Source organism: Cetorhinus maximus, chromosome 18 (assembly GCF_964194155.1).
Source record: "Cetorhinus maximus chromosome 18, sCetMax3.hap1.1, whole genome shotgun sequence".
In the NCBI taxonomy this organism is placed as follows: Eukaryota; Metazoa; Chordata; class Chondrichthyes; order Lamniformes; family Cetorhinidae; genus Cetorhinus; species Cetorhinus maximus.
In genome coordinates this window covers 99,426,635-99,452,422 of record NC_135896.1, presented here as the reverse complement: position 1 = coordinate 99,452,422, position 25,788 = coordinate 99,426,635, and the positions used below count along the sequence as shown (strand labels likewise).

Genomic DNA, 25,788 nt, shown 5'->3' with positions numbered 1-25,788 from the left:
GGCCGCCCGACTGACCGACAAACGAAAATTCTGCCTGCTGTTACTGGTGCTTTTGCATCAGTTGTGTTGGCATCACAGACTAATATCCATATTCTGCCAACATTTGCCTGGGTAGCGCTAGCTAAACCAGGCATGACCTGCTGAGATGGTAGTCCTGACAATGAAAAATTTTAAATGGAAATAATCTAAAGATGGGTCTTGAGGATTTCCAGTGATGGCGCTGTGACTATTTCCCTTGGCAGCTTGTTCCATTGTGGGATTGTCCTTGGGAAGAAAGATTGCCGATGCACTGTCTTGGAAACAAATGGTCTTTGTAGTTTGTGTGCTAGCTATCTTTTTTGTTTTGTCATTTCCAGAGGGCACCAGGTGCTTGTTTCTATCAATTCCCACCAGTTCATTCCATATTTTATAGAACATAGTCTGTTATTTTCCTCTGCTGCAGTGATTCCCAATCTAAATCCTTGATCAAGGATGTAACACTGGTATATTTCCCATACTGATTCGTGTAGATGTGGAGCATAAATACTAGCATGGCCTTGGGTTGAATGGTCTATTTCTGTGCTGTAAGTAATTTTTGATCTTCAGTGAAACACTCCACACACATTCTAGCCCCTCTGAGGTCAGGTTCTATTACAGCTCCACATTATTACAACTCATATTCTAAATGAGTAAAAAAAAAATCTCTGATGTATGAGATTCTATAAAGTGATATGTAATGTAATCATGCAAGATTACATTGTCTGACAAACTGTATCCATGAAGTAAACTGATTGTAAGGCACCAGAATCTTACCTGTAAGCTGCCAGCTTTTTTATCCTGAGGGGTGCAGAATGAACTGCGTTTCCACTTGTCCCTGTGAATTCTAAAGCCTACCTGACTTTCTCTCAGCACACCTGCCAGTTAAGCCAATGTCCTGAAGGAAAGTTTAAAAAAAAACAAACAACCTCAAGTGGTAAATTAGACCAGTAAAGGTCTTCTGTCCAATTTTGGAATGTTACATATTTAGTGCCTGACTGTACTCCTTTCTTTGAGCTGATCTAGCAGAAAAAGATAATTATAATGCTCTTCAGGAACCATCGAGAGCAGTGGGGCAGTGCTAGCTACCACCTCTGACTGCAACCATGAGCCAGTCAGAACCTGTGTTCGGTGAGAAAAACTGAGGTGCGACATCACAAAGAAGGTGATTGGCTGGTGTGTGTTTCCTGTCTATCTTAACTAGGGAGTTTCAATTGGGGTAAGTAGAACATTTATGGAAGTAAGAATAGAAGTGCAGGCAGGACAAGAGACATAATTAATTAATTCTACTGATTAAATTTTTAATTTAAAACACTATAAAGATGACAGGACAGGTGATGTGTTGCAGCTGTGGAATGAGGGAGCTCATGGACACCAGTGTGATCCAAGGCAAACACGCCTGCAGTAAGTGCCTTCAGCTCCGGGAACTCGGGCTTAGAGTCATTGAGCTAGAGGCTGAGCTGCAGACACTATGACGCATCAAGGAGGGGGAAAGTTACCTGCACACTTTATTCCAGGAGGCATTCGCATCCCTTAGGGTAGGGTCCTAGAGAGGAATCTGGAGTTGAAAAGAAGCTGGGAGAGCAGAGATGACTGAGTGAGTTTGGTGAGGAGGGAACAAGGTGACCCTTTGAGTACTGTGAGTATGGCTAGGTAAGTGTTTACTTTTATCGCTTACAGTTTTTAAGGTCTTATTTTGTGGTTCATCGTTTGTAAGGGCTATATTCTGTAACAACGAGGAGCAGAGAAGAAGGGCCCCAGAGTAATTGATATTACTTGATATTAAGTATCTTCCAAAAGATTTAATTTAAAGGGGTAAGTCATGGCAGGAGAGCTCAAAGCCGTGGTGTGCTCCTCCTGCACTGTGTGAAGCCGGGAATATTTCCAGTGCCCGGGGCCAGCATGTGTACGGGAAGTGTCTCCAGCTGCAGCCCCTGGAAGCCCATGTTTCAGAGCTGGAGCGGCAGCTGGGGACACTGTGGAGCATCCACGAGGTGGAGAGTATTGTGAATAGCATGTATAGAGAGGTGGTCACACCGCAGGCTAAGAGCCCAAAGGCAGGAAGGGAATGGGTGACCACCAGGCAGAGCAAGAGGACTAGGCAGGCAGTGCAGGAACCTCCTGTGGCTATTCCCCTGCAAAACAGATATACCGCTTTGGATACTGTTGAGGGGAATGGCCTCTCGGGAAAGCAGCAACAGCCAAATTCGTTGCACCACAGTTGGCTCTGCTGCACAGGAGAGGAGTAAAAAGTGTCGGAGTGCAATCGTTATGGGAGGTTCAATTGTAAGGGGAATAGTTAGGCGTTTCTGTGGCCACAAACGAGACTCCAGGATGGTATGTTGCCTCCCTGGTGCTCGGGTCAAGGATGTCTCAGAGCGGCTACAGGACATTCTGAAGTGGGAGGGTGAACAGCCAGTGGTTGTGGTACACATTGGTACAAACGACATAGGTTAAAAAAAAGGGATGAGGTCCTAAAAGCAGAATATAGGGAGTTAGGAATGAGGTTGAAAAGTAGGACCTCAAAGGTCGTGATCTCAGGATTACTACCAGTGCCACGTGCTAGTCAGAGTAGAAATAGCAGCATATATTGGATGAATACATGGCTGAAGAAATGGTGTGAGGGGGAGGGTTTCAAATTCCTGGGAAATTGGGACTTGTTCTGGGGAAGGTGGGACCAGTACAAACTGGATGGGTTACACCTAGGCAGGACTGGGACTGATGTCTACAGTGGTTGGGGAGGGTTTAAACTAAAATGGCAGGGGCATGGGAACCTATGCAAGGAGTCAGAGGAGGGGGAATCAAGGACAAGAACAAAAGACAGAAAGGGGAATAAGAAAAGTGATAGGCAGAGAAATCAAGGGCAAGAATCAAACAGGCCCTAAGTGAAAAATAGTGGGAACGGGACAAGTAATGTTAAAAAGACAAGCCTTAAGGCTTTGTGCCTTAACGCGAGGAGCATTCACAATAAAGTGGATGAATTAACCGCGCAAATAGATGTAAACAGGTATGATATAGTCGGGATTATGGCGACATGACTGCAGGGTGACCAGGGATGAGAACTAAACATCCAGGGATATTCAGTATTTAGGATGGATGGACAAAAAGGAAATGGTGGTGGAGTTGCATTGCTGGTTAAAGAGGAAATTAACACAGTGGTGAGGAAAGATATTAGCTCCGACAATGTGGAAACTGCATGGGTAGAGCTGAGAAACACTAAGGGGCAAAAAATGTTAGTGGGGGTTGGATATAGACCTCCAAACTGTAGTAGTGATGTTGGAATGACATTTAACAGGAAATTAGAAACACATGCACTAAAGGAACATCTGTAATTATGGGTGACTTTAATCTGCCTATAGATTGGACAAATCAAATTAGTAACAATACCGTAGAAGAGGGATTCCAGGAGTATATACGGGATGTTTTTCTGGACCAATACATTGAGGAACCAACTGGAGAACATCCTAGATTGGGTATTGCGTAATGAGAAAGAAATAATTGGCAATCTAGTTGTGCAAGGCCCCTTGGGGATAAGCGACCATAATTTGATAGAATTCTTCATCATGATGGAGAGTGACAGTAGTTGATTCTGAGACTAGGGTCCTGAATCTTAATAAAGGAAACTATGATGGCATGAGGCGCAAGTTGGCTATGATGGATTGGGAAAGGTTACTTCAAGAGATGACGGTGGATAGACAATGGCAAACATTCAAAGAGCGCTTGGGTGAACTGCAACAATTGTTTGTTCCTGTCTGGCGCAAAAGTAAAACAGGAAAGGTGGCCAAACCATGGCTTACAAGGGAAATTAGAAATAGTATTAGATCCAAGGAAGAGGCATACAAATTGGCCAGAAAAAACAACAGACCTGAGGATTGGGAGCAGTTTAGAATTCAGGAAAGGAGGACCAAAGGATTGATTAAGAAAGGGAAAATAGAGTACGAAAGTAAGCTATAGGTATGTGAAGAGAAAAAGATTGGTGAAGACAAATGTAGGTCCCTTACAGTCAGAAACAGGGGAATTTGTAATGGGGAACAAAGAAATGGCTGACCAACTAAATACACACTTTGGTTCTGTCTTCACAAAGGAGGACACAAATAACATACCAGAAATGTTGGGGAACACGGGGTTTAGTGAGAGCGATGAACTAAAATGAATCAGTATTAGTAGGGAAATGGTGTTGGGGAAATTGATGGGATTGAAGGCCGATAAATTCTCAGGACCTGATAATCTACATCCCAGAGCACTTAAGGAAGTGGCCCTAGAAATAGTGGATGCATTGCTGGTCATCTTCCGAGATTCTATAGACTCTGGAACAGTTCCTACAGATTGGAGGGTAGCTAATGTAACCCCACTATTTAAAAAGGGAGGCAGAGAGAAAACAGGGAATTATAGACCAGTCAGCCTGACGTCAGTAGTGGGGAAAATTCTAGAGTCCATTATAAAAGATTTAATAGCTGAGCACTTGGAAAACAGTGGCAGAATCGGACAGAGTCAGCATGGATTTATGAAAGGGAAATCATGCTTGACAAATCTACTGGAATTTTTTGAGGATGTAACTGGTAGAGTTGATGAAGGGGATCCAGTGGATGTGGTTTATTTGGACTTTCAGAAGGCTTCCGACAAAGTCCCACATAAGAGATTGGCGTGTAAAATTAAAGTGCATGGGATTGTGGGTAGTGTATTGAGATGCATAGAAAACTGGTTGACAGACAGGAAACAGGGTAAGAATAAACGGGTCTTTTTCCGAATGGCAGGCAGTTACTAGTGGGGTACCGCAGGGATCAGTGCTGGGACCCCAGCTGTTTACAATACATATTAATGATTTAAATGAGGGAACTAAATGTAATATCTCCAAATTTGCAGATGACACAAAGGTGGGTGGGAGGTTGAGCTGTGAGGAGGATGCAGAGATGCTTCAGTGTGATTTGGACAAGCTGTGTGAGTGGGCAAATGCATGGCAGATGCAGTATAATGTGGATAAATGTGAGGTTATCCACTTGGTAGCAAAAACAAGAAGGCAGATTATTATCTGAATGGCTCTAAATTGAGAGAGGGGAATGTGCAACGAGACCTGGGTGTCCTTGTACACCAGTCGCTGAAGGTAAGCATGCAGGTGCAGCAGGCGGTAAAGAAGGCAAATGGTATGTTGGCCTTCATAGCCAGAGGATTCGAGTACAGGAACAGGGATGTCTTGCTGCAATTATACAGGGCCTTGGTGAGACCACACCTGGAATATTGTGTTCAGTTTTGGTCTCCTTATCTGAGGAAGGATATACTTGCTATAGAGGGAGTGCAGCGAAGGTTTACCAGACTGATTCCTGGGATGGTGGGACTGACATATGAGGAGAGATTGAGTCAGTTAGGATTATATTCGCTGGAGTTCAGAAGAATGAGGGGGGATCTCATTGAAACCTATAAAATTCTAACGACTAGACAAGGTAGATGCAGGAAGGATGTTCCCGATGGTGGGGGAGTCCAGAACCAGGGGTCACAGTCTGAGGATACAGGGTAGACCATTTAGGACTGAGATGAGAAGAAATTTCTTCACCCAGGGAGTGGTGAGCCTGTGGAATTCACTACCACAGAAAGTAGTTGAGGCCAAAACATTGTATGCTTTCAAGAAGGAGTTAGATATAGCTCTTGGAGCAAAAGGGATCGAAAGATATGGGGAGAAAGCAAGAGCAGGCTATTGAGTTGGATGATCAGCCATGCTCATAATGAATGGCGGAGCCGGCTCGAAGGGTCAAATGGCCTCCTCCTGCTCCTAGTTTCTATGTATGTTTCCCTGTATGTCCTCTGATTTGGTCTGTGGTCAGGGACAGGAAGGTGTGACTATGAGTGAGGCAGGTATGGGGATTGAGAAGGTAGAAGTGGAGGAGCCTTGCAATTGTCCAACAGGTTCAAGGTTCTTGCAGCTTATGTGGACTAAAGCGAGGGATGCAGGGTGGATGAGCAAACTAGCCATGCACCAGCGTACAGGAAGCCATTCAAGCAGAGGAAGTTAATCGGAATGTAGTGGGAATGGGGACAGTGTAGTGAGGGCGATGCAGGTACAGCAAATGATTAAGAAGGCAAACGGAATGTTGTCATTTATTGCAAGGGGACTGGAATATAAAAGTAGGGAAGTTTTGCTACAGTTGTACAGGGCATTGGTGAGAGCACATTAAGAGTACTGTGAATGGTTTTGGTCTCCTTATTTAAGAAAGGACATAATTGCATTAGAAGCAGTTCAGAGATGGCGATCACTCAGCTGATTTCTGGGATGAAGGGGTTATCTTATGAGGAAATGTTGGACAGGCTGGACCTTACCCATTGGTGTTTAGAAGAATGAGAGGTGATCTTATTGAAACATATAAGAAGATCCTGAGGATACTTGATAGGGTGGATGCTGAAAGGATGTTTCTCCTGCTCGGAAAGACAAGAACTAGAGGACACCAGTTTTAAACCAAGATCTCCCATTTAAGATCAAGGTGAGGAGAATTTTTTTCTGAGGGTTGTTAGTCTGTGGAATTTTCTTCCCCAGTGAGCGGTGGAGACAGGGCCATTGAATATTTTTACGGCAGAGTTAGCGAGATTCTTGACTAACAAAGGAGTTAAAGATATGGAGTAGGCAGGAATGTGGAATTGGGGCCACAGATTGATCAAATTGCTCAAGGGGCCGAATGGCCTACCGTTCCTAATCTGTATGTTCGTGTTATAAGGTTATGCAAGAGTTTCAATGGTCTGTGTAGTATTTTAGTTCAAGATGGAAGATCTTAAACATGTAGATGACAAAATGCAAATATATTTGGTGATGACAGTTTTGCTCTAAATCTAGTTTACTAACAGACTCCTTAGTTTAGTTTTTTTTTAGAAACTAATTTCCAAAGCTCTGAAGTCGTTCTGACTATCTGCCACTCATTGTCATGAAGGAGCATTATAGGTACAATAACAATTGGTGCAAGATGTGCTGGTGACATTTCAAGGCAGTAAAATGGGAATTTTACCAAGTCTCAATGACACAGTAATTTCAAGTGGTAATTACCATTGTACAAAAAGACCAGAATTAAAACAGCAATACTGAATGGATAATTCTGTCTCTGGATGCAGCTGAAATGTCACATGGCCTTCTGAAATTTGAGAATCCAACATAGGAGCTTGAACCATTTAATTATAGCTCTGCTGAAATATCTGGCATGCTAATTTTCCTTAATAAAAAATATAATATTTAGCAATTTGCCTCCTACAGTGACTGGAATACACATACAAAACCTTAAAATCCATTTTGCTGCCTCATTTTAATATACTATATTATACCTGTTTTATTTTACTAATTTTATTTTCCCTTATTTTCTGTAGTTCATTCTATTGCTTTCCTACTCTGTTTTCTCTTCAGTACAAAAATTTCTAATTGAGTGCTGTATTATAGCATGGTATAATTTAAGAATGCTTGTTGGGCTGTCATATGCTGTGAAGAAATACATCAAACGCAGACCACAGGAGTGAACATAATATAACAAAGTAAATACTGCAGATGTTGGAAATCTGAAATAAAAACAAAAAATGTTGGAAACATTCAGCAGATCTGGCAGTATCTGTGGAGAGAGAAACTGAGTTGGACCTTTCATCAAAACATAATATAGCTCATTTTTAAAGCAAATATAGTTCCTTTTAGAATGTTCATTCCTGAAATATTCCAAAATCAATTAAAGTCCCATCTCATGCCAAGCTAAAGCTGGGATCAGGAAGTAATATCAGAATTATAACAAAAGCTTGTACACTTGCATGGTATCCTTCAATGGATTGTAATGTTGCAAAGGTGGAATATAACTGGGCACTGGAAAATGGAGAAACTAGGATTAATGACCAAAGACAAGATTGAAGATATAGATTTTGAGCAGACCTTTGAAGGAAAGGAGAGAGGTTGCAAGGTGAAGAGACTTAAGTGGAATGCTTTAGCACTCCGCACTGAGCAATTGAAGATTCTGTAGCCACAAGTGGAGCAGAAAGTGTTTGTGGTTGGTGAAGAGGAAGAGCTGGAATTAAAAGTGTAGGGGCCTTGCATATGAAAAGGATGTAGTTGTAATGATGGCAAAACTGTTAATGTTCACTGTCATGAACCAGTGAAACTGACAGTAACTTATGGCATTTGCACATGCTCACTTAAACACACAAACCCAGGAGTTGCTGTCAGTGATTCCTTGCTCCTCCACGGATTGCACAGTTGCAGCCTGTGCAAGTTATTTGATTTGAGGTGAAATTCCACTTTTTACGCTTTTAACCTCTCAGTAAAAACCCTTAGCTGTGTAACTGGGTTTGTAAAGGTGCACCAGGTCCATAATCGCTGCTGAACAACCTCTCTGGTCCCTAAAAACTACTTTTATTTGTGGAATGTCAAGTTTCTTCATTCCATAATAAAATTCTTAGATTTTTAATTTTTTAAAAAGTTTACATTCTTTCAGCTCCTTCCTTAATCACATGTATATCTCAAACTTTACTTTGCTCCCTGTAAGATGATTAATAAGTGAAGGATAATCAGTAGCTTTTAGCTCCTGGTTTATTGTCTGTGAGATTTCTTCAATGTGATTGGCTACTGAACCTGCTTGATGACATCACTGGTGCTGGACACTGAAAATCTCCTATAGTTGACATGGAGTGAAATTAACACCAGGAAAGGTGAAATCCATGCCCATCGAGATTGCTAAATCTTTGTGGGCAGCTTTCTCCAAAGACAGCATTTGCCATAATTTGCGACTGACTTAAGATAGTGACAAGGACCTTGAAATTGATATGTAGAAGAACAAAACAGGTGAAGATTGGTAAGTGTGGTGCAATAAAGGGAACAAGATTTAGTGCAGGAAAAGGACTGGAGCTGGACTTTTGGATGAATCATGATTTCTAACGGTCGAACTTGGGAGCAAACTAAGTAGAGGTGACTAAGGCATGAATAAATATTTCAAGGCAAGAGGCAGGTGATGCTTGCAGAATTATTTGCCAGTTATCTTGGTGGTAAGAATGTGCGGTTCAATCAGCACATTGAGGTTACACATTGATGGGCTGAGTCGGAGGAACTGCCAGAAGTAAGGGCCAAGTTGTTTATCAAGATTCAGAGCTCTGGCTGGGAACCGAACACATAAGTAACTGAAGAAGCTTGGGGTCTGTTGGGGGAGTTGGAGCACGGCACTCGGGAGGGAAAGAGGGAATGATCAGAATATCATGTGGAAGGGAGTCAAATCAAGGTAATTATAACTTCTTGCTAATGTTGAATTGAAGGAAATTATTTTTATCGAGCTAAGCAGTCAGATAGCACCAGTGCGACCAAAGAGCCTGGACTACAGACAGAATGTTGCCAGTATAACATTGAAAATTGACCTTAAGCCTACAAGAAAAGTAAGGATGTCAAAGATGGAGCCTTGGACAGAGCTGATGTAATTGTATGAGGGTGCCGCAAAAAGCCATTACCTTTAATGGCATTAAAACAGACAGGAGAGGGATTTTGTTTGGGCTGTGCTACAGAGGTGGGCCATACAGAGGAGACACTTCAAAAGGATAAGGCAGTTAATGATGTTGAACTGTGTAAAGAGGAGTAAGTATAAAAGACCTAATTGTGCCTGGAAACCATGAATGAAGGACGGGTGATAAAGGAGTTGTATGCTGGCATATCACTGAAAAATAATTTAGTTACTGTAACTTATTGCAGTCAAAGTGTTACTATCTAGGTATGGACAGGTTAACTGAAATCTTTTTGCATTTCTGTCAGGATGTGAGTGACTTGTATTCTTCTTCATTGCAGTGACCAATAAGAAGCCAGCACTGGTTTCCATTACCAAGGTCAAGCAGTTTGAAGGGTCATCATCTTTTGTGAGAAGGTCACAGTGGATGCTTGAGCAGCTTCGACAAGCGAACGGTATAGACCCCAATAGGGTGAGTCTGGTGAAGCAAATAAAAGAAGGGCAGTGCATTAATACAAAGCTAGTGTTTCAAGAAATTTCTATAGTCTGCTTATGAAGGCAAGTTGTAACGTATATTGTTGTTCATTCGATTGATAGTGCTACATCTGGAGTATAAATCAAAACCCTTATACCACAAAAACATGTTTTCTGCCAGAAGTTTTTGACATGCAAAGGTTTATTGCCCACACTTATTGTGGTAAGCATTGGAAATACGTATAAATGAAATATGATGGCCTTATGTCATTTATTCTATACTTAATGGGGCCACTGACTTTGCCAGGGACACAAGAAGCGTGGAGATCTCTCCTCAGTCTCTGCCTGATGCCCCCACCATCATAGTTGCTCATACCCAGCTGATTCAGTTTACCCCACATTACACTTTGAAGGAGCTGAGTGCATTGGATACAACATCCTGACTGTAGGGTTGCAGACCTGTGCACCAGTGCTAGCTATGCTCCTAGATGAACTGTTCCAGTACAGTTATGATACTGAAATCTGCTCGACAATGTGGCAGATAGCCCAGGCGTCTCCTATTCACCTAAAAAGGATAAATTTAACCCAACCAATTACTGCCTTAACAGCCTCTTCTCAATTGTCAGCAAAGTGATGGAAGGAGTCATCAATAATGCCAACAAGCAATATCTATTCATCAATTACCTGTACACCAGTGGTTTTGCCAGAACTATTCAGTCCCAGAACCGACACAGCCTTGATCCAAATTTGGACATCGGAACTGAGGGCCAGAAGAGAGCTGAGAGTAGCTACTTATAATACCAAGACACCAAGGAGCTCTACAAAAACTGAGATTGTTGAGCCAAAGGGAAACTCCTTCCATGGCATCATCAGAAAATGGTCATGGTTCTTAAAGGCTACTCATTACAGCCCAGGAAATCACTGCAGGAGCTCCTCAGACATGCACCTTTGACTCAAACATCTTCAGCTACTTCATCAGTAACTCCACTGAAAAACCCCAGCACCATTCAGGAAAAGCAGTTTACTTGATCAGCATGCATGCCAACGAATTCAACATCCAGTTCTTCTGCTGTTAACATACTGTGCCTCCAGTATCTACTATCTCCACACTATACTTCAACAACATAAATATGTCAGCTCATTCCAGCCCAGGATCTCTGCAAGCATGAATGATAAGCACCAATATGGTTACATCACCATCACTTCCAAGCTCCCTTCTAAGTCATAAAAACAAAAAACTACTGCGGATGCTGGAAATCCAAAACAAAAACAGAATTACCTGGAAAAACTCAGGTCTCGCAGCATCAGTGGAGAAGAGAAGAGTTGATGTTTCGAGTCCTCATGACCCTTCAACAGAACTGAGTAAAAATAGGAGAGGGGTGAAATATAAGCTGGTTTAAGGTTGGGGGGCGGGTGGGGTGGGTGGTTGTAGGGACAAGCAAGCAGTGATAGGAGCAGATAATCAAAAGATGTCACAGATAAAGGAACAAAGAGGTGTTGAAGGTGGTGATATCTAAGAGAATGTGCTAATTAAGAATCGATGGCAGGACACTCAAGGTACAGCTCTAGTGGGGGTGGGGTCGAAAGACTGAGGGCATTACAGGTATAGATTTAAAATTAATGGAAATAGGTGGGAAAAGAAAAATCTATATAAATTATTGGAAAAAACAAAAGGGAGGGGGAAGAAATGGAAAGGGGGTGGGGATGGAGGAGGGAGTTCAAGATCTAAAGTTGTTGAATTCAATATTCAGTCCAGAAGGCTGTAAAGTGCCTAGTCGGAAGATGAGGTGCTATTCCTCCAGTTTGCGTTGGGCTTCACTGGAACAATGAAGCAAGCCAAGGACAGACACGTGGGCAAGAGAGCAGGGTGGAGTGTTAAAATGGCAAACGACAGGGAGGTTTGGGTCTTTCTTGCGGACAGACCGCAGGTGTTCTGCAAAGCGGTCGCCCAGTTTACGTTTGGTCTCTCCAATGTAGAGGAGACCGCATTGGGAGCAACGAATGCAGTAGACTAAAGGGAAATGCAAGTGAAATGTTACTTCCCTTCTAAGTCACTTTGCTGTGTCTTGGGCATATATTGCTGTTCATTCTTCATTGTTGGGTCAGTATCCTGGAATTCTTTAAATAATGCTAATTTGGAAGTGAGGGTGTGGGACAAATTGAACAGCTTTTTCAAAGTGTCAGCATAGGCATGTTGGGCAGAACGAATCCCTTGTCCTGTAGAATGCTGTGATTGTGTGAACACCTGGGAGCATTGACATCACAAGGTCTGCAGTAGTTCAAGGAAAAGGTCCACCACCACTACCTCAGGACAACCAGGTAATAAAATGCAACCTTGTCAGCATGAACCACACCCTGAAAATAAATATGTAAAAACAGCTGGAACCAATTTCACCTTGGCTACATCATGCAAGCAGCAAAATTGTGTTTTCTCAAAACTGTGATGTGTTTTAAAGAGAATTATATTTCCTTCAAAAGGTTGGTAAACAGAAATCGTATTCTTTTGCAAACGTTCCACCCAAGTGTAAAACCCAGGCTGGGAATTGTGTATTTTAAGGACTGGAAATAGTTCTTTACGTAGTTCTGGGATCATGAGTGCAATTGTATGAAACTGTTGCTTAATAATCCCGCTAAATCTATCACTTTCTGAAAACCTATTTGACTTTCTATTGATATCATTGGAAATTGTGTTTCATAATGTTACCACTCTTTTCAGGAAGTGAACCTTATATTTGTGTCCCAACCTCCATTTATCACCCTTCAAGACAAACATTTAACTTTGTTGATGCCCAGCCTCTCATTGGGCAATGCTGGTCAGCAAACAACCTTTCAGCCTGCCACCTTGTGTCACTTGCCTTTGTATCTAACTATATTAGTTGTCAAACATGCAGCTTTTAGACTCTCAATTGTTTTTGGAGGTCATGTGTTCATCAGTTGGAATATTAAAATGCAGATACTTGTATTCAGGATCATTCAAATCAGTGCAAAGCTTGTTTTAAGAGTTTTCAAGTTGCCCAATGTGCTAGTCATTCTAAGGATTAACGAAAGGTTGAACAGATATAAGGTTTGGAAAGGAAAATATGAACATACGAGTTAGGAACAGGAGTAGGCCATTAGGCCTGTCGAGTCTGCTCTGCCAATCAGTACGATTATGACTGATCTCATGGCCCCACTCCACGTTGCCACCTACCCCTGATAACCTTTGACCCCCCTTGTCAATGGACAAAATAACTCACACTGGTTTCTTAAATTGGGCAAGCATGGATTACATTTTTGTTCATTGCATAAACCACTTAAATCCTCAGATTTTGCTAACTTTGAATTTAATTGAACTTGAAATATTATGTCAGCATTTACTGACAACACAATGGAAAACCTATTCAATTATTTAGAACCACAATGTAATGCAAGAAAAGGCCACTCATCTTGGAAGGTCATTCCTCCAATATATAGAATCTCCCATCATGGCATCTAACTATATTTTCAATGCCACCTATGTTTTTGTTTTTGTTCCCTTACCTGATAGATTTATCTCTCAATGAGCAAAGACATTTTTCCTGATGTTTGTTCTAAATTTACTGATGTCAACTGATCATACTTGCTGATTCATTTGAAGTAATGACTTGGTTTATTTTATATTGATAACCAATTGTGGCATTGTACAAGTGGAGTTGAGACCAGGTGAAGCAAGGTTATAATGCAGGACATAGTTGTTTTAGGGTGTGCAGATGTAATTCACTCTACTTTTCCAAGTCATACATTCTGCCCTTGTATTTATTCAGCAGCTTAAGCCTCCTATGGTGGCTGGAGAATATGATCACTTTTTTTAACTTGTTTCTGCCCCTTCTGCTGTGCCTGCTCCTTTGTCTTCCCTTAACTCTCTGTTTCTCTCTGTCTGGTTTGGCTGTCTTTTCTGTCAACTAGAAGTTGGTGTGGTTTGAAAAGGGGTCACCAACAGGTGTGGCTGGGAAAAGATGGCTCTCAGCAACTTCTTTTCCATCTCACCAAACACTTATGCATCCTCCCTCACCTCCGATGGCCTTCTTACCCAATCCTTTTTCCCACCATCTCCTTGTCTTCCTACCTCCTTTCTATCCCATCAGTATCCCTACCTCTTCTCCTTTATACTACTCATTCGGCCCATGCATTCTTTCATCGCCTTGCTCTGTTACTCTCACCACATTCTCCATCTATCATTCCCTCTACCATACGCCCACTTGGTCTCTGCAAAGGAAGATGGTGAGAGGCCAGGGGCCCCTGAACATTAAATCTGCTTCCCTTGTTTACCGTCATTTCTACCTGTATGCCCCAAAGTGGGGTTTTTTGCTTTCAAAATTCAATTTACTTTTTTCATTAAAAAAGCATAATTAAAATGAGGAGGATTACCATGTGTATATTTCCCTCTATCTTGTAGATATAGGTTTTAACATTGACATTTCCTACCTGCCAGTAGCAGAGGAGATGGTCAATTTCAAAATTCAATCATTTTGAAAGATCTAACAGTAACATAAAGTCTTAGTTCCTCCCTCAGGTCACTGCATTTCCTGATGTTCATAGAACACAACACTAAACTACAACTGGTGTGGAACCAGAAAACTTCTGTTTCGCTCATTCTGTAGGCCAGACAGGGTAAGGATGGCAGATTTCCTTCCCTAAAGCACATTAGTGAATTCGATTTTTTTTTTTTTGTTGTTGCTTTTAAAAAAAAAACCCAATATTTGTAGTTTACAATTCCAGATCTAATTCTTTGAATATAAATTCCACCAGCTGCCATAGTAAGATTTGAACCCATAGCCCCAGAGGATTAGCCTAGGCCTTGGGATTACTAGTCCAGTGACATTCCCACTATGCCACCATCTCCCCCAGTGTCATCAGCCACTTTTTGATATCAGGTGGAATGAGTTGAATTAGCTGCAGACCGGCATCTGTGATGCTGGAGACCTCAGGAGGAGGTTGAGAAGGATCATCCCTTGGGCACCTCTGGCAGAAGATGGTTGCAACAACTTCAACCTTGTCTTTTGAACTATGCTAGGCTAGCCGCCATCTTTTGAGATTGGAAATATTTTTGGAGTCGTTGCCACCGGTTAGCTGTTTAATTGTCCACCACCATTCATGACTGGTTGCGGTAAGACTGCAAAGCTTGATCTGATTGTTGGTTGTAGAATGCTTAGCTCTGTTTATTACATAGTGTTTCCACTATTTAGCATGCGTGTAGTCCTGAGTTGTGATTTCAGGTTGGAACCTCACTTTAGTTATGTATGGTGCTGCTTCTGGTATGCTCCTGCACTCCTCACTGAACTAGGGTTGATTCCCTGGCTTGATGTTAATGGTAGAGTGAGGGATGCCAGGCCATGAGATCACTGATTGTGATTGAATGCAATTATGCTGCTCATGGCCCAGAACACTTCATGGATGCTCGGTTTTGAGCCGCTGGATCTGTCCCTTGCGTTGGTGGTAGTGTCGCACAACATGATGGAGAGTATCCTCAGTGTTAAGACAGGACTTTGTCTCGACAAAGACTGTGTGGTGGTCACTCCTGACAATACGTCTTAGACAGCTGCATCTGTGTGAGATAGATTGGTTGGGACAAGGTGATGGTAGCGTCCTAGGCCGAAGCATCATCAATGATCTTCCCTCCAACATAAGGACAGAAGCAGGAATGTTTGCTGATGATTGCACAGTGTTCAGTATCGTTCACAACTCCTTAGATAAGTATGCAGTCCATACCCACATGCAGTATGACACAGACAACAGTCAGGATTTGGCTGATCTGTGGTGCAAGTGTTATTTGACACTTAAGTGCCAGGTAATGACCATCCCCGATGAGAGACCCTAACAATCTCCCCATGATGTTTAACAGCATTACCATCGCTGAATCCCCCATCATCAAAATCCTGGTGTTACCATTGAACAGAAAGTTAACTGGATCACCCAGGTAAATACAACTTTTTTGCTGGTTTGGGAAATTTCTGCTGACAAAATGGCGCAAACTAATAGAAACGCTCGGCAGGAATCTTTGTGGTTTGTACAGATCACTGACGCAATAAGACCTCAGATTGAAAATATCAAAGAATTCTGTGGTGTTTTTATGACTATTTCACCAAACTGACTAAATATTGAAAGTCCAAACTTTTAGAGCAGAATGCGCTTGGTACAGCAACTGGATGGGTCACATATGAACCCACAAAAATCTAGAACCTCCAACTGCAAAAGATGAAGATCCCATAAGAATCATTGGATATTTTTATGTCTAGAAGACAATATTCCTGCAACAATTACTAGCTGCCTAGCTCTCATTTACTTTTGAGCTCTTTATAACCTGACCTGATCTAATGCTAACCCTCCGTTATTTACTTCAGCCCATGATCCCTTCCCCAGCCTTTTCTTTCTCTACTCAGCAGGTCAGGCAGCATTTGTGGAGAGAGAGAGTTAACATTTCAGGTCGATGACCTTTCATCAGAATTGTTTCTCTACACAGTTGCTGCCTGACCTGCTGAGTATTTCCAGCATTTCTCATTTGTATTTCAGATTTCCAGCATCCACAGTATTTTGCTTTTGTATTAGTGTGCTTTTTCTCTACCACTGCCTCCATGTCTGTTGCCACTCCAAGTTGGAAAACTTGAAGTTAGGAAAATTGGGAATTTGCCAAGGATTGCCCAGGGTTTATGACCCAGTCCACATATTTTAACATCTGGAGTTTGCGAAGGTTTATTCTGATAAGGGTCAGCTGATTCCAGGAACCAAATCCTCCGTGAAATGGATATGGTGAGAACGTGGAATGGAGGTATAATGTTATTGAATGGTGGAACAGGCACAAGGGGCCCAATCACTTACCTCTGCTTCTAATTCTTAAGTTTTTATGATTGGATTCTGAGAGCCTACAAAGACTGCAATACTGAAAAAATATACTTGATTGTTCTGACCTTCATTAGCAAACAGCAGTGATGGATTTTGCCAGTGTCTTGGCCAACTTTTCCCCTATTGTTTGGAGTTTACAGTCACAGGGCCTCGAGCAGGTCTGAGGTTGGTAATTCTGCAGCAAGTAACTCGGCTCCTGTCTCCTCAAAGCCTGTCCACTATCTACAAGGCACAAGTTAGGAGTGTGACAGAATACTCACCACTTGCCTGGATGAGTGGAACCCTATCTACAGGATGCACAACAGCAACTTGACGAAGTTCCTTTGACAGCACCTTCCAACGCACTACCATCGAGAAGGACAAGGACAATAGATGCATGGGAACATGATCTCCTGCAAGTTCCCCTCCAAGCCATACACCATACTGACTTTGAACTATATCACTGTTCCTTCACTGTCACTGGGTCAAAATCCTGGAACTTTCTTCCTAACAGCACAGTGGGTGTACCTACACCACACTGACTTCAAAAGCTGGCCTTACAAGTTTGCTCACATCCCATGAACAAATAAAAAAAATGCCTACGGTTGCATGACAAATTGAAAACCGTGGGGCAGAAGCTAATGTTGTGTGGCAGTGACTAAACAAAACCCTTGAATTTCTTTCTTAAAATAAATAGTGGCTGTGGCTTCCTGAGAGCTGTTAAATCGAGCAGAACATACTGTGACTGGAAATTTGTGCTTGGAGTCACTACATTTAAAAGAAAAAGTAAATACAAATCATACTTATACATGAAAATTACACAATGGCAACTACGCACTGAAGCATACATTTAAAGTCAGAAACAACAAATTGAAAATGCCTTCTGGACTCACATTCAACCAGAAATAAAACTGGACAAACAAAAATGCAGTGGTAGCTGACAATCAGAAAACCTTTAATGAAAATACCTAGCAGAAGTCTGACTTCATAGCAACAGTGAAATTCGCAACAAGCGGTGACCCTATGTTAACTATTATTAAAAACCATCCCAACTCCTCACTCCTCCGCTAAGCAGATCAAGTTCAGCTTCTCTTTCAGTTATTTCACCCTGAGATAAAGTGAAACCGGTTGGTATTCTTCCAAACCAAACATCCCGCAATGCGTCCCTGTCATCTGTCATTTTCCAACGCTCAACATAGCACATATAGACCGATGTGTCTGTCACAGCTGAACGTGCCTGATAAGCCATTGCTCTTGAGCCCCTACTAAACTGTGATCATAACCTACAACCCCCCAAAAAAAACCTCATCTCCAATGCAATGCTGCTGAAACCGAAACTGAGGAATCTTAATATTCAGTGATGGAAGAGAATGGAAAATACTGAAATGGAATTGATGACAAGTATGTTTGATGTGAAGGCTTAGAACAAGCAGTAAGTGCACATCTGCAAAATGAGGAGTACAGGAGCTTCAAATCATCAGCCGTCTCCCCACACTGCTATACACAGAAAATTACTTGTTCAAGCATTGACCCTTGTGGGGCGTTACAACATTACATCTTTTGGGGTACATTCTCTTTTCTGCTTTGAAATCTGCTGTGCTCACATTTTCCCATGAGCCAGGCACAGACTCCCGGGATCCCAGTGATTACAATTCCATCTGCCTGTTAAACTGCTGGAAAGAGATTTTGACCACAGCCTCCAATATCACCTTGAGGGAATTAACTTCACCTCATGTCAAGCAGTGCTCAGGAGAGGAATAAGCCCCAGGGGCAACTTACTACCATTCCTAATGTATATCCTTCAAACTTTTAACAAGAAAAGTGCACGTTGACTGTGTTCCTGGATATGGAAAAGACTGCTGACAAATTTTAGCACAAATGGTCTGTGCTGTGTCATCTCCTAGTTTAACAGTACAGTGAGCTGACTCAATGAATATTGGACTTTTTAGAAGAGTGTACAATTGGTGTAGTGGGGAAATCAGTTTTCATTGCGTTGCCCAGTGGCAGACGTTAACTAGACGTTGGTTCAGAGCCTGCTCCTATTCTTCATTTATGACAATGATATTCAGAAACCATAGCACAAGGAGTTGCAGCTTCTTCACTGTTTGTTAATATCATTGCTATTTGGCTAACCCCTCTGATCTCCCAAATAGCATTATTAAAAGCTTTAAAGGTGCCTGGGTGCTATAGAACAATAGGTTTACTAACGATGAGTTCTGTTGAACCACAGAAAATCTCATTGTATGTGTTGCTGTCCTCCATAGGAAGAAGCACAGTGAAAAGAATGATTTCAACAACTTGATCCTCTCAGTCACAACCAGCTGAAGTCTTTGGGCACAACTTTCCAGCAGAAAATGGCTAGGACATGGCACATTAATGGCATCACTGTCAGGGCATCAGCCAAGCTGGGCAACTTGCAAGTTCTCTATGGAAAGACGCATATAGTCAGCCCCACAACTTTGTTCAGACTGTACTAGACCTATATCTGTTCAGTCCAAGAACTAATCAAGCCTTTTGCAGTGCAAATACCCACCATTGATAGGCTAAGAAAAGAACCCGGATTGGGCAAAAGGGCAACAAACATACTGTACAGACTTCATTGTTTTGTCTTCTCAATCTACCTGCATTGGAGCTCCCTGATGCCTTCGGACCTGGAAGCAGACTTGAGTGGCTGCAAGGAGACAAAGGATACTCCCTGCATGGCTGTGGACTCCAAACAATGGGGGAAAGTTGGCCAAGACTCTGGCAAAATCCATCACTGTTGTTCGCTAATGAAGGTCAGAACAATCAAGTATATTTTTTCAGTATTGCAGTCTCTGTAGGCTCTCAGTATTCAATCATTAAAACTTAAGAATTAGAAGCAGAGGTAAGTGATTGGGCCCCTCGTGCCTGTTCCACCATTCAATAACATTATACTTCCACTCCACGTTCTCACGATATGCATTTCACAGAGGATTTGGTTCCTGGAATCAGCTGACCCTTATCAGAATAAACCTTCGCAAACTCCAGATGTTAAAATATGTGGACTGGGTCGTAAACCCTGGGCAATCCTTGGCAAACTCCCAATTTTCCTAACTTCAAGTTTTCCAACTTGGAGTGGCAACAGACATGGAGGCAGTGGTAGAGAAAAAGCACACTAATACAAAAGCAAAATACTGTGGATGCTGGAAATCTGAAATACAAATGAAAAGTGCTGGAAATACTCAGCAGGTCAGGCAGCAACTGCGTAGAGAAACAATTCTGATGAAAGGTCACCGACCTGAAATGTTAACTTTCTCTCTCCACAAATGCTGCCTGACCTGCTGAGTAGAGAAAGAAAAGGCTGGGGAAGGGATCATGGGCTGAAGTAAATAACAGAGGGTTAGCATTAGATCAGGTCAGGTTATAAAGAGCTCAAAAGTAAATGAGAGCTAGGCAGCTAGTAATTGTTGCAGGAATATTGCCCTCTAGACATAAAAATATCCAATGATTCTTATGGGATCTTCATCTTTTGCAGTTGGAGGATCCATATTTTTGTGGCCCATCCAGTTGTTGTATCAAGTGTATTCTGCTCTAAAAGATTGGACTTTCAATATTTAGCCAATTTGGTGAAATAGTTATAAAAGCAACACAGAATTCTTTGATATTTTCAATCTGAAGCCTTATTGAGTCAGTGAGCTGTACAAACCACAAAGATTCCTGCCGAGTGTTTCTATTAGTTTGCGCCATTTTGTTAGCAGAAATGACCCAAACCAGCAAAAAAGCGGTGGAGTCCGGTTCAGTCGAGGCTTTCAGAAGGGAATCAGACTGTTGTCTGGGAAGGAAGAATGTGCAGGGTTGCGGGGAGAAGGCAAAAGAGTGACAAGAAGTGAATTGCTCATTCAGCGAACCGGTGCAGTCATGAAGGCCTCCTTCTGCACTGTAACGATTCTGTGTAAATTTTAAACCCTTGTGAGTGCAAATTAGGTTTCCACAATCTTTAACACTGGTTTAAAAACATTTCACTGGAAGTGGACCCCACTCTCAAAACTGACCACAGTCCCCAGACCCAGAATTGTGAGTCAGGTGAGCTTCTGCTGTTTGTGGCTGCCTGAGCTCAATTTTTAGGCACATAGCACTCGTTGACACCTTTTAAATATGTAAAAAAAAAATTAAAATACTTAATTTACTAAGAAATTGAATAGTGTACACCAGTGAAACTAGTAAATGGTTCAGTGTACAAAAGCAAAGCACCGCGAATACTAGCAATCTGAAATAAAAATAGAAAATTCCAGAAAGACTCAGCAGATCTGACAGCATCTGTGGAGAGAGAAACAGAGTTAATGTTTCAAGTCTGTGACCTGCCAGGGGTGGTGATGGTTTGGGGAAACCTGGCAAGGTTTGCTCCTCCTAATTGTAGTTGTTTGATCCCAGCTTGCCAGGATTTTGGATTAGGATTGGGTGATTTTCAGATGTCGTGCTTGCGCAATCAAACAGTCCGCCTGGACTCTCTATATTTGGATGAGGTACAGTAGGAGTCAGCATCTTAGGAATAGGGAACAAATTGCACCAAGATTGTCGCCAACAGCTTCAGTTGTACAATAAAAAACTGAACTCACCTGATCAATATGCTACATTTTAGGAACATTTGGTGCACTAATGTACTGTATGATGAATTAAACTGAAGCATGCATTCACTGCCATTGTAAACCTTGCAAAGTGCAGCACTCCATCTACTGTGGTGACTAATAGAGTATTGATGAAACCCGATCAATAAAAATTATCCATAAAAATGTTAAAGCACATGATTCTCTCAACTGGAGGTTCAATTTCTGCAGATGCATTCAATTTGCTGTAAACAGAATAGTTTTTATTTATCTGTATTGTGTAGTCCAACTATATGTATACACACACACACACAAGTATTATCCAGTGTCTGCTCTGAAAATTGAAATAGGTGACAATATAAGTCACATTTAATTTGCCATTTGTTTAGAGATGTACGCAGTAATTTGAGGGAAAAAACACTCCTTTAGTTGAACAAACTACAACCTTAATAAACCTATACCCCTAAATTACAGTACAGGTCCGATATCCAAAATCCAGCACTCTCGGGACTGAGACCGTGCTGAATTTCGGATTTTTTTAGACTTCCGTATAGTGGAAAAGTTTCTCTACTGACCTTTTAATTACTTTGAAAATCTGAATAAACACATTCAAATCACCTCTTAACCTTCTATTTTCTGGGGAATATGCACCTAGTTTATGTAATATCTTAATCTGACCCTTGGAGCCCTGGTAAAATTTTGGTGATTCTCTGCTGCACTCCTTTCCAAGGTCAGTGTATCCTGTTATGACAAGGCAGTTGGTAAAGCTGAGTTATTTAAAAATCCCAGAGGGAAACTTTAAACAACTGTCATAACCTATAATTTTAAGTGATACGTTTGAGATGCAACTCTAAATTCAGGAATCAGACCACCAGTTCTCGAGATTTTATATTAAACTACATGAAACATTTTATTAATTTACACAGGTTACAATTTATATATACACTTGGCTACAAATTACTACTATCATAACTTTTAACAAATTCCAAAACTAATCTCCATTAAGGCAACAGCAACCCATAGACTTTAAGCGGACACCAGGCAAAGTATTTCCACCTTACGAATTCAAAATGAGGTTCTTTTCGCTTTGGTTCCTGTGGAGGCTTGCAGCTGCTTTTGATCTCACATGCCTCTGCCCTACACACACAACACTACTGAAGTTATACCTAGCACCTCTCATTGAATGTAAATTCTCATTTTATCACCAGCCCCTTTAACCTCCACCTTTTAACAATAAAACTCCTTTCATATCACCAATTTTATTAGGAATATAAACATATTGCTTGGTATTTGCTAGCTAGGTGGTAGTTTTCACCCCACTTCTTGAATGCCCTATTCAAAAAATGCAAATACACTCTACCTCTCTCACATATCAAAACTAGTGCACATCAAAGCACCCAGACTACCTGGCTTTAATCCAATTAAGATACACCCACAGACTAAACCTCTACTTTAAAAGAAAAATATTTTCCAATAATATTATATACATTACTAGCTTCATGACAATCCTTTCTACGGTGCAGTACAGAACCCCACACAGTACTGTACTCCACATGTAATATAGCTGTAGCAAAACTTTTCCCCATTAGATTATAACCCTCTGGTTATGAAGGCTGACATTCCATTAGCCTTTTTATCACTTTTGTTTCTGGTTACTACATTTTAATTATCTGTGTACATGGATCCTCTAACTCTTTTCAGACCTTCAGTGTTGCTAGCTTTTCAATGTTTAGATAATACTCGGATTTATCCTTTTTGATCCAAAATGGATGATCTCACACTTCACCGCTTGGAAATCCAGTTGTCACAATTTGGCCCACTTACAAAATCTAACATTGTCCCTTTCTGATTTTATTCTCTCATCTACACTAATAACTACACCACCATTGTTCATTGGCAAATTCTGATATATGGCTCTCTATTATGTGATCTAAGTTATTAATAAATATAGTGAATAGTTAAGGCCCCAGCACAGATCATCATGGAATGCTACTAGTCACTTCCTCACAGTTGGAGTGCATACCCATTATCCTTATTCTATCGTCTACTACCTAAACAACCTCCTCACCAAGTCAATAGTTTGCTTTTAATTCCATAAGCTTTAATTTTAGCTAACAATTTCTTATGTGGAAACTTATGAATGCCTGAAAGTTGCTTTCTCTGGTCAAACTGTTCCCAAATTCAGAAAACATTATAAGATTATGATCCTACAAAAGGTGTACAATCATACCATTTAGAAAAGTCGCAACCCCAAATGAGTGATATTAACAATATTTATAAGTTTATAAACTAATCAGTTGAAATTAATTATTTTCCTTTGTCCATGCATGTATAAGTTAATATTAGTTTATATTAAGCATTGATATTGTTTCAATACGAAAGGTAATAAAGCAAACTTACTATTTTTGTTCTTTCAGGATTGTCCTGAATTTGACCTAGTGTTTGAGAATGCCTTTGACCAGTGGGTTGCAAACACAGCCTCGGAGAAATGCACTTTCTTTCAAATCCTTCACAATATTTCTCAGCGATATCTTTCAGACAAGAAGCCAGAGTTCATCAATTGCCAATCTAAAGTGTCGGGAGGTAAGTCTACCTTTGTAACATTGTGATTGTCCTGAAAGTGGTTTGCATGGGATCTAAAGACAAGTATCAGTTAATTGAGTTGTAATTAAGGACCAAGATCCTGCCTGAAAATGCTTTTCATGTAGTTAATTAAGAATCAAAGCTGATCATGTTATTCAGTAACAGAAGTGATTATTTGACTTCAAATCAAATTGATGGAGTGTGTGTGTGTATCTGTGCGTCTCGGTCTTGCCGCTGCTCACTCTCATTCTCTTGTGCTCTCTCGCATTTTCACGCACAAACCGCTGCTCTGAAAACTTGATGTGCATTTGGTGTCATTGGTAATGTAGTACACTGGAGTAGGTGCCTGACTGTTGAGTCACATAGCAGTAGGGAGAACTGGGAACATCAGAGAGCGAGTGGCTCCAGAGCACATTTGACGCCATCTAGTGACTGATCCATCTTGCCAACACAAGCAGGTTTCCGGGAGATCTAGAGAGTGAAATATGTCATATTATAAAGATAACATGATTATATAGAACTCAACATCTGTTTCATCATTTACTTTAAAGTTTTTTTTTTTGTTTCTACTCTTGGCACTAGCAGCCTTCCAATAGCTTTCTCAAATGTCTGCCCAGACATTGTGTTTCGGCTTGCGGACAGTTTATAGCTGTGCAGGGCATCATATAGAAATTGTTGCTGCTCTCACCTGACACACACCTGACAATGCTGGAACTGTGCTTCCTTTCCTCCCCCTTCATAGCTGCTGCATGAGAATGATGTAAGTTGCTAATTGCCCAACCTCCCTCCACCGATCTCCGAGGAATTGTCTTGGATAAGCTTTGTGATTCCCAGAGTGCTAAGAGGAAACTTTAAGGCACTAACTTAATTATGAGGGAGTCAATTGAACTAGTGAGGTGACAGTAGATAGGAAGCAGATTAATGCGGTGTCAGTATTCAGAAAAATTGTCAAAACAAACACTGGCACTACAGACACATGAATCTTGATTCAATTCCATATAAGATAGTATAATTCAATATCAGGAATAAACTTGAGATCATCTGTACAACAACAACATAGTTATCAGCGATCAGAAAGGTAAGATCGCGTCTCTTTAACCTCCTTGTCTTCCTTGAGCAAGTGACCACCTAAGAGGATTGTGGTAAGCCCTATGACATGTACACCGACTTATAAATGTTTTTGAAAAGAATTCCACGCAAAAAGGTATTCATTAAACTCAAATCTGTGGGGATTCAGGATATCCTTGCAAATGTATGAAAAACTAGCTGGAAGATAGGAAACAAGTCATTAAAGGAGCTAGGGTTAGGGGAGAGATAGCGTGGAGTGTCTCAAAGCTTGATATTATGACCAATACTGTTTCTAATGTATATAAATTATAGCATTTTTAGGTGTTCTCAAACTAGGAGAGGCAGTGGAATTGAAAGAGGCAGCTCAGAAATTAGTCGAGAGTTGGGCAAAATATGCGTAGGTGTGCACAACAGTGGCAGAAAAATGAAAGTGGTTTGCATGGGAAGTAAAGCTGAACAATACTTCATAAATAGTGTTGAAATAGGATGAAGATGAAAGAAACCAAGGAGGCTTGGCAGATTCAATGCTAAACCAGAGTGAAGGAGCTGCGAAGAAATCTAATGGAATGTCAAATGATATAACCAAAGCGGTCGAATGCAAGTCAGGGGAGATAGTGATTAAACTATATATAATGTTTTTGTGAAACTGCAAATCCAGCTCTGTTCACCAAGAAATCAGGCATTCGAGCATTTTAGGAATTACAGAGAAGAACTGGAAGGTTGATCTTTCATCCAAAAGAAAAATACTGCAGATGCAGTCAGAAAATGCTGGAGATACTTGGCAGGTCTGGCAGCATTTATAAAGAGTGAAACAG

The 25,788-nt window shown here is 41.2% G+C and overlaps 1 protein-coding gene across 1 annotated transcript in view; it reads left to right on the top strand.

Moving 5' to 3' along the window:
- stxbp6 (syntaxin binding protein 6 (amisyn)) overlaps positions 1-25,788 on the top strand; it is a 263,495-nt gene that overhangs the window by 163,561 nt on the left and 74,146 nt on the right. The window contains exons 3-4 of the mRNA XM_078563276.1: positions 9,788-9,918; positions 23,740-23,905. Coding sequence (XP_078419402.1) covers positions 9,788-9,918; positions 23,740-23,905 — 297 coding nt within the window. The remainder of the gene's footprint in view (positions 1-9,787; positions 9,919-23,739; positions 23,906-25,788) is intronic.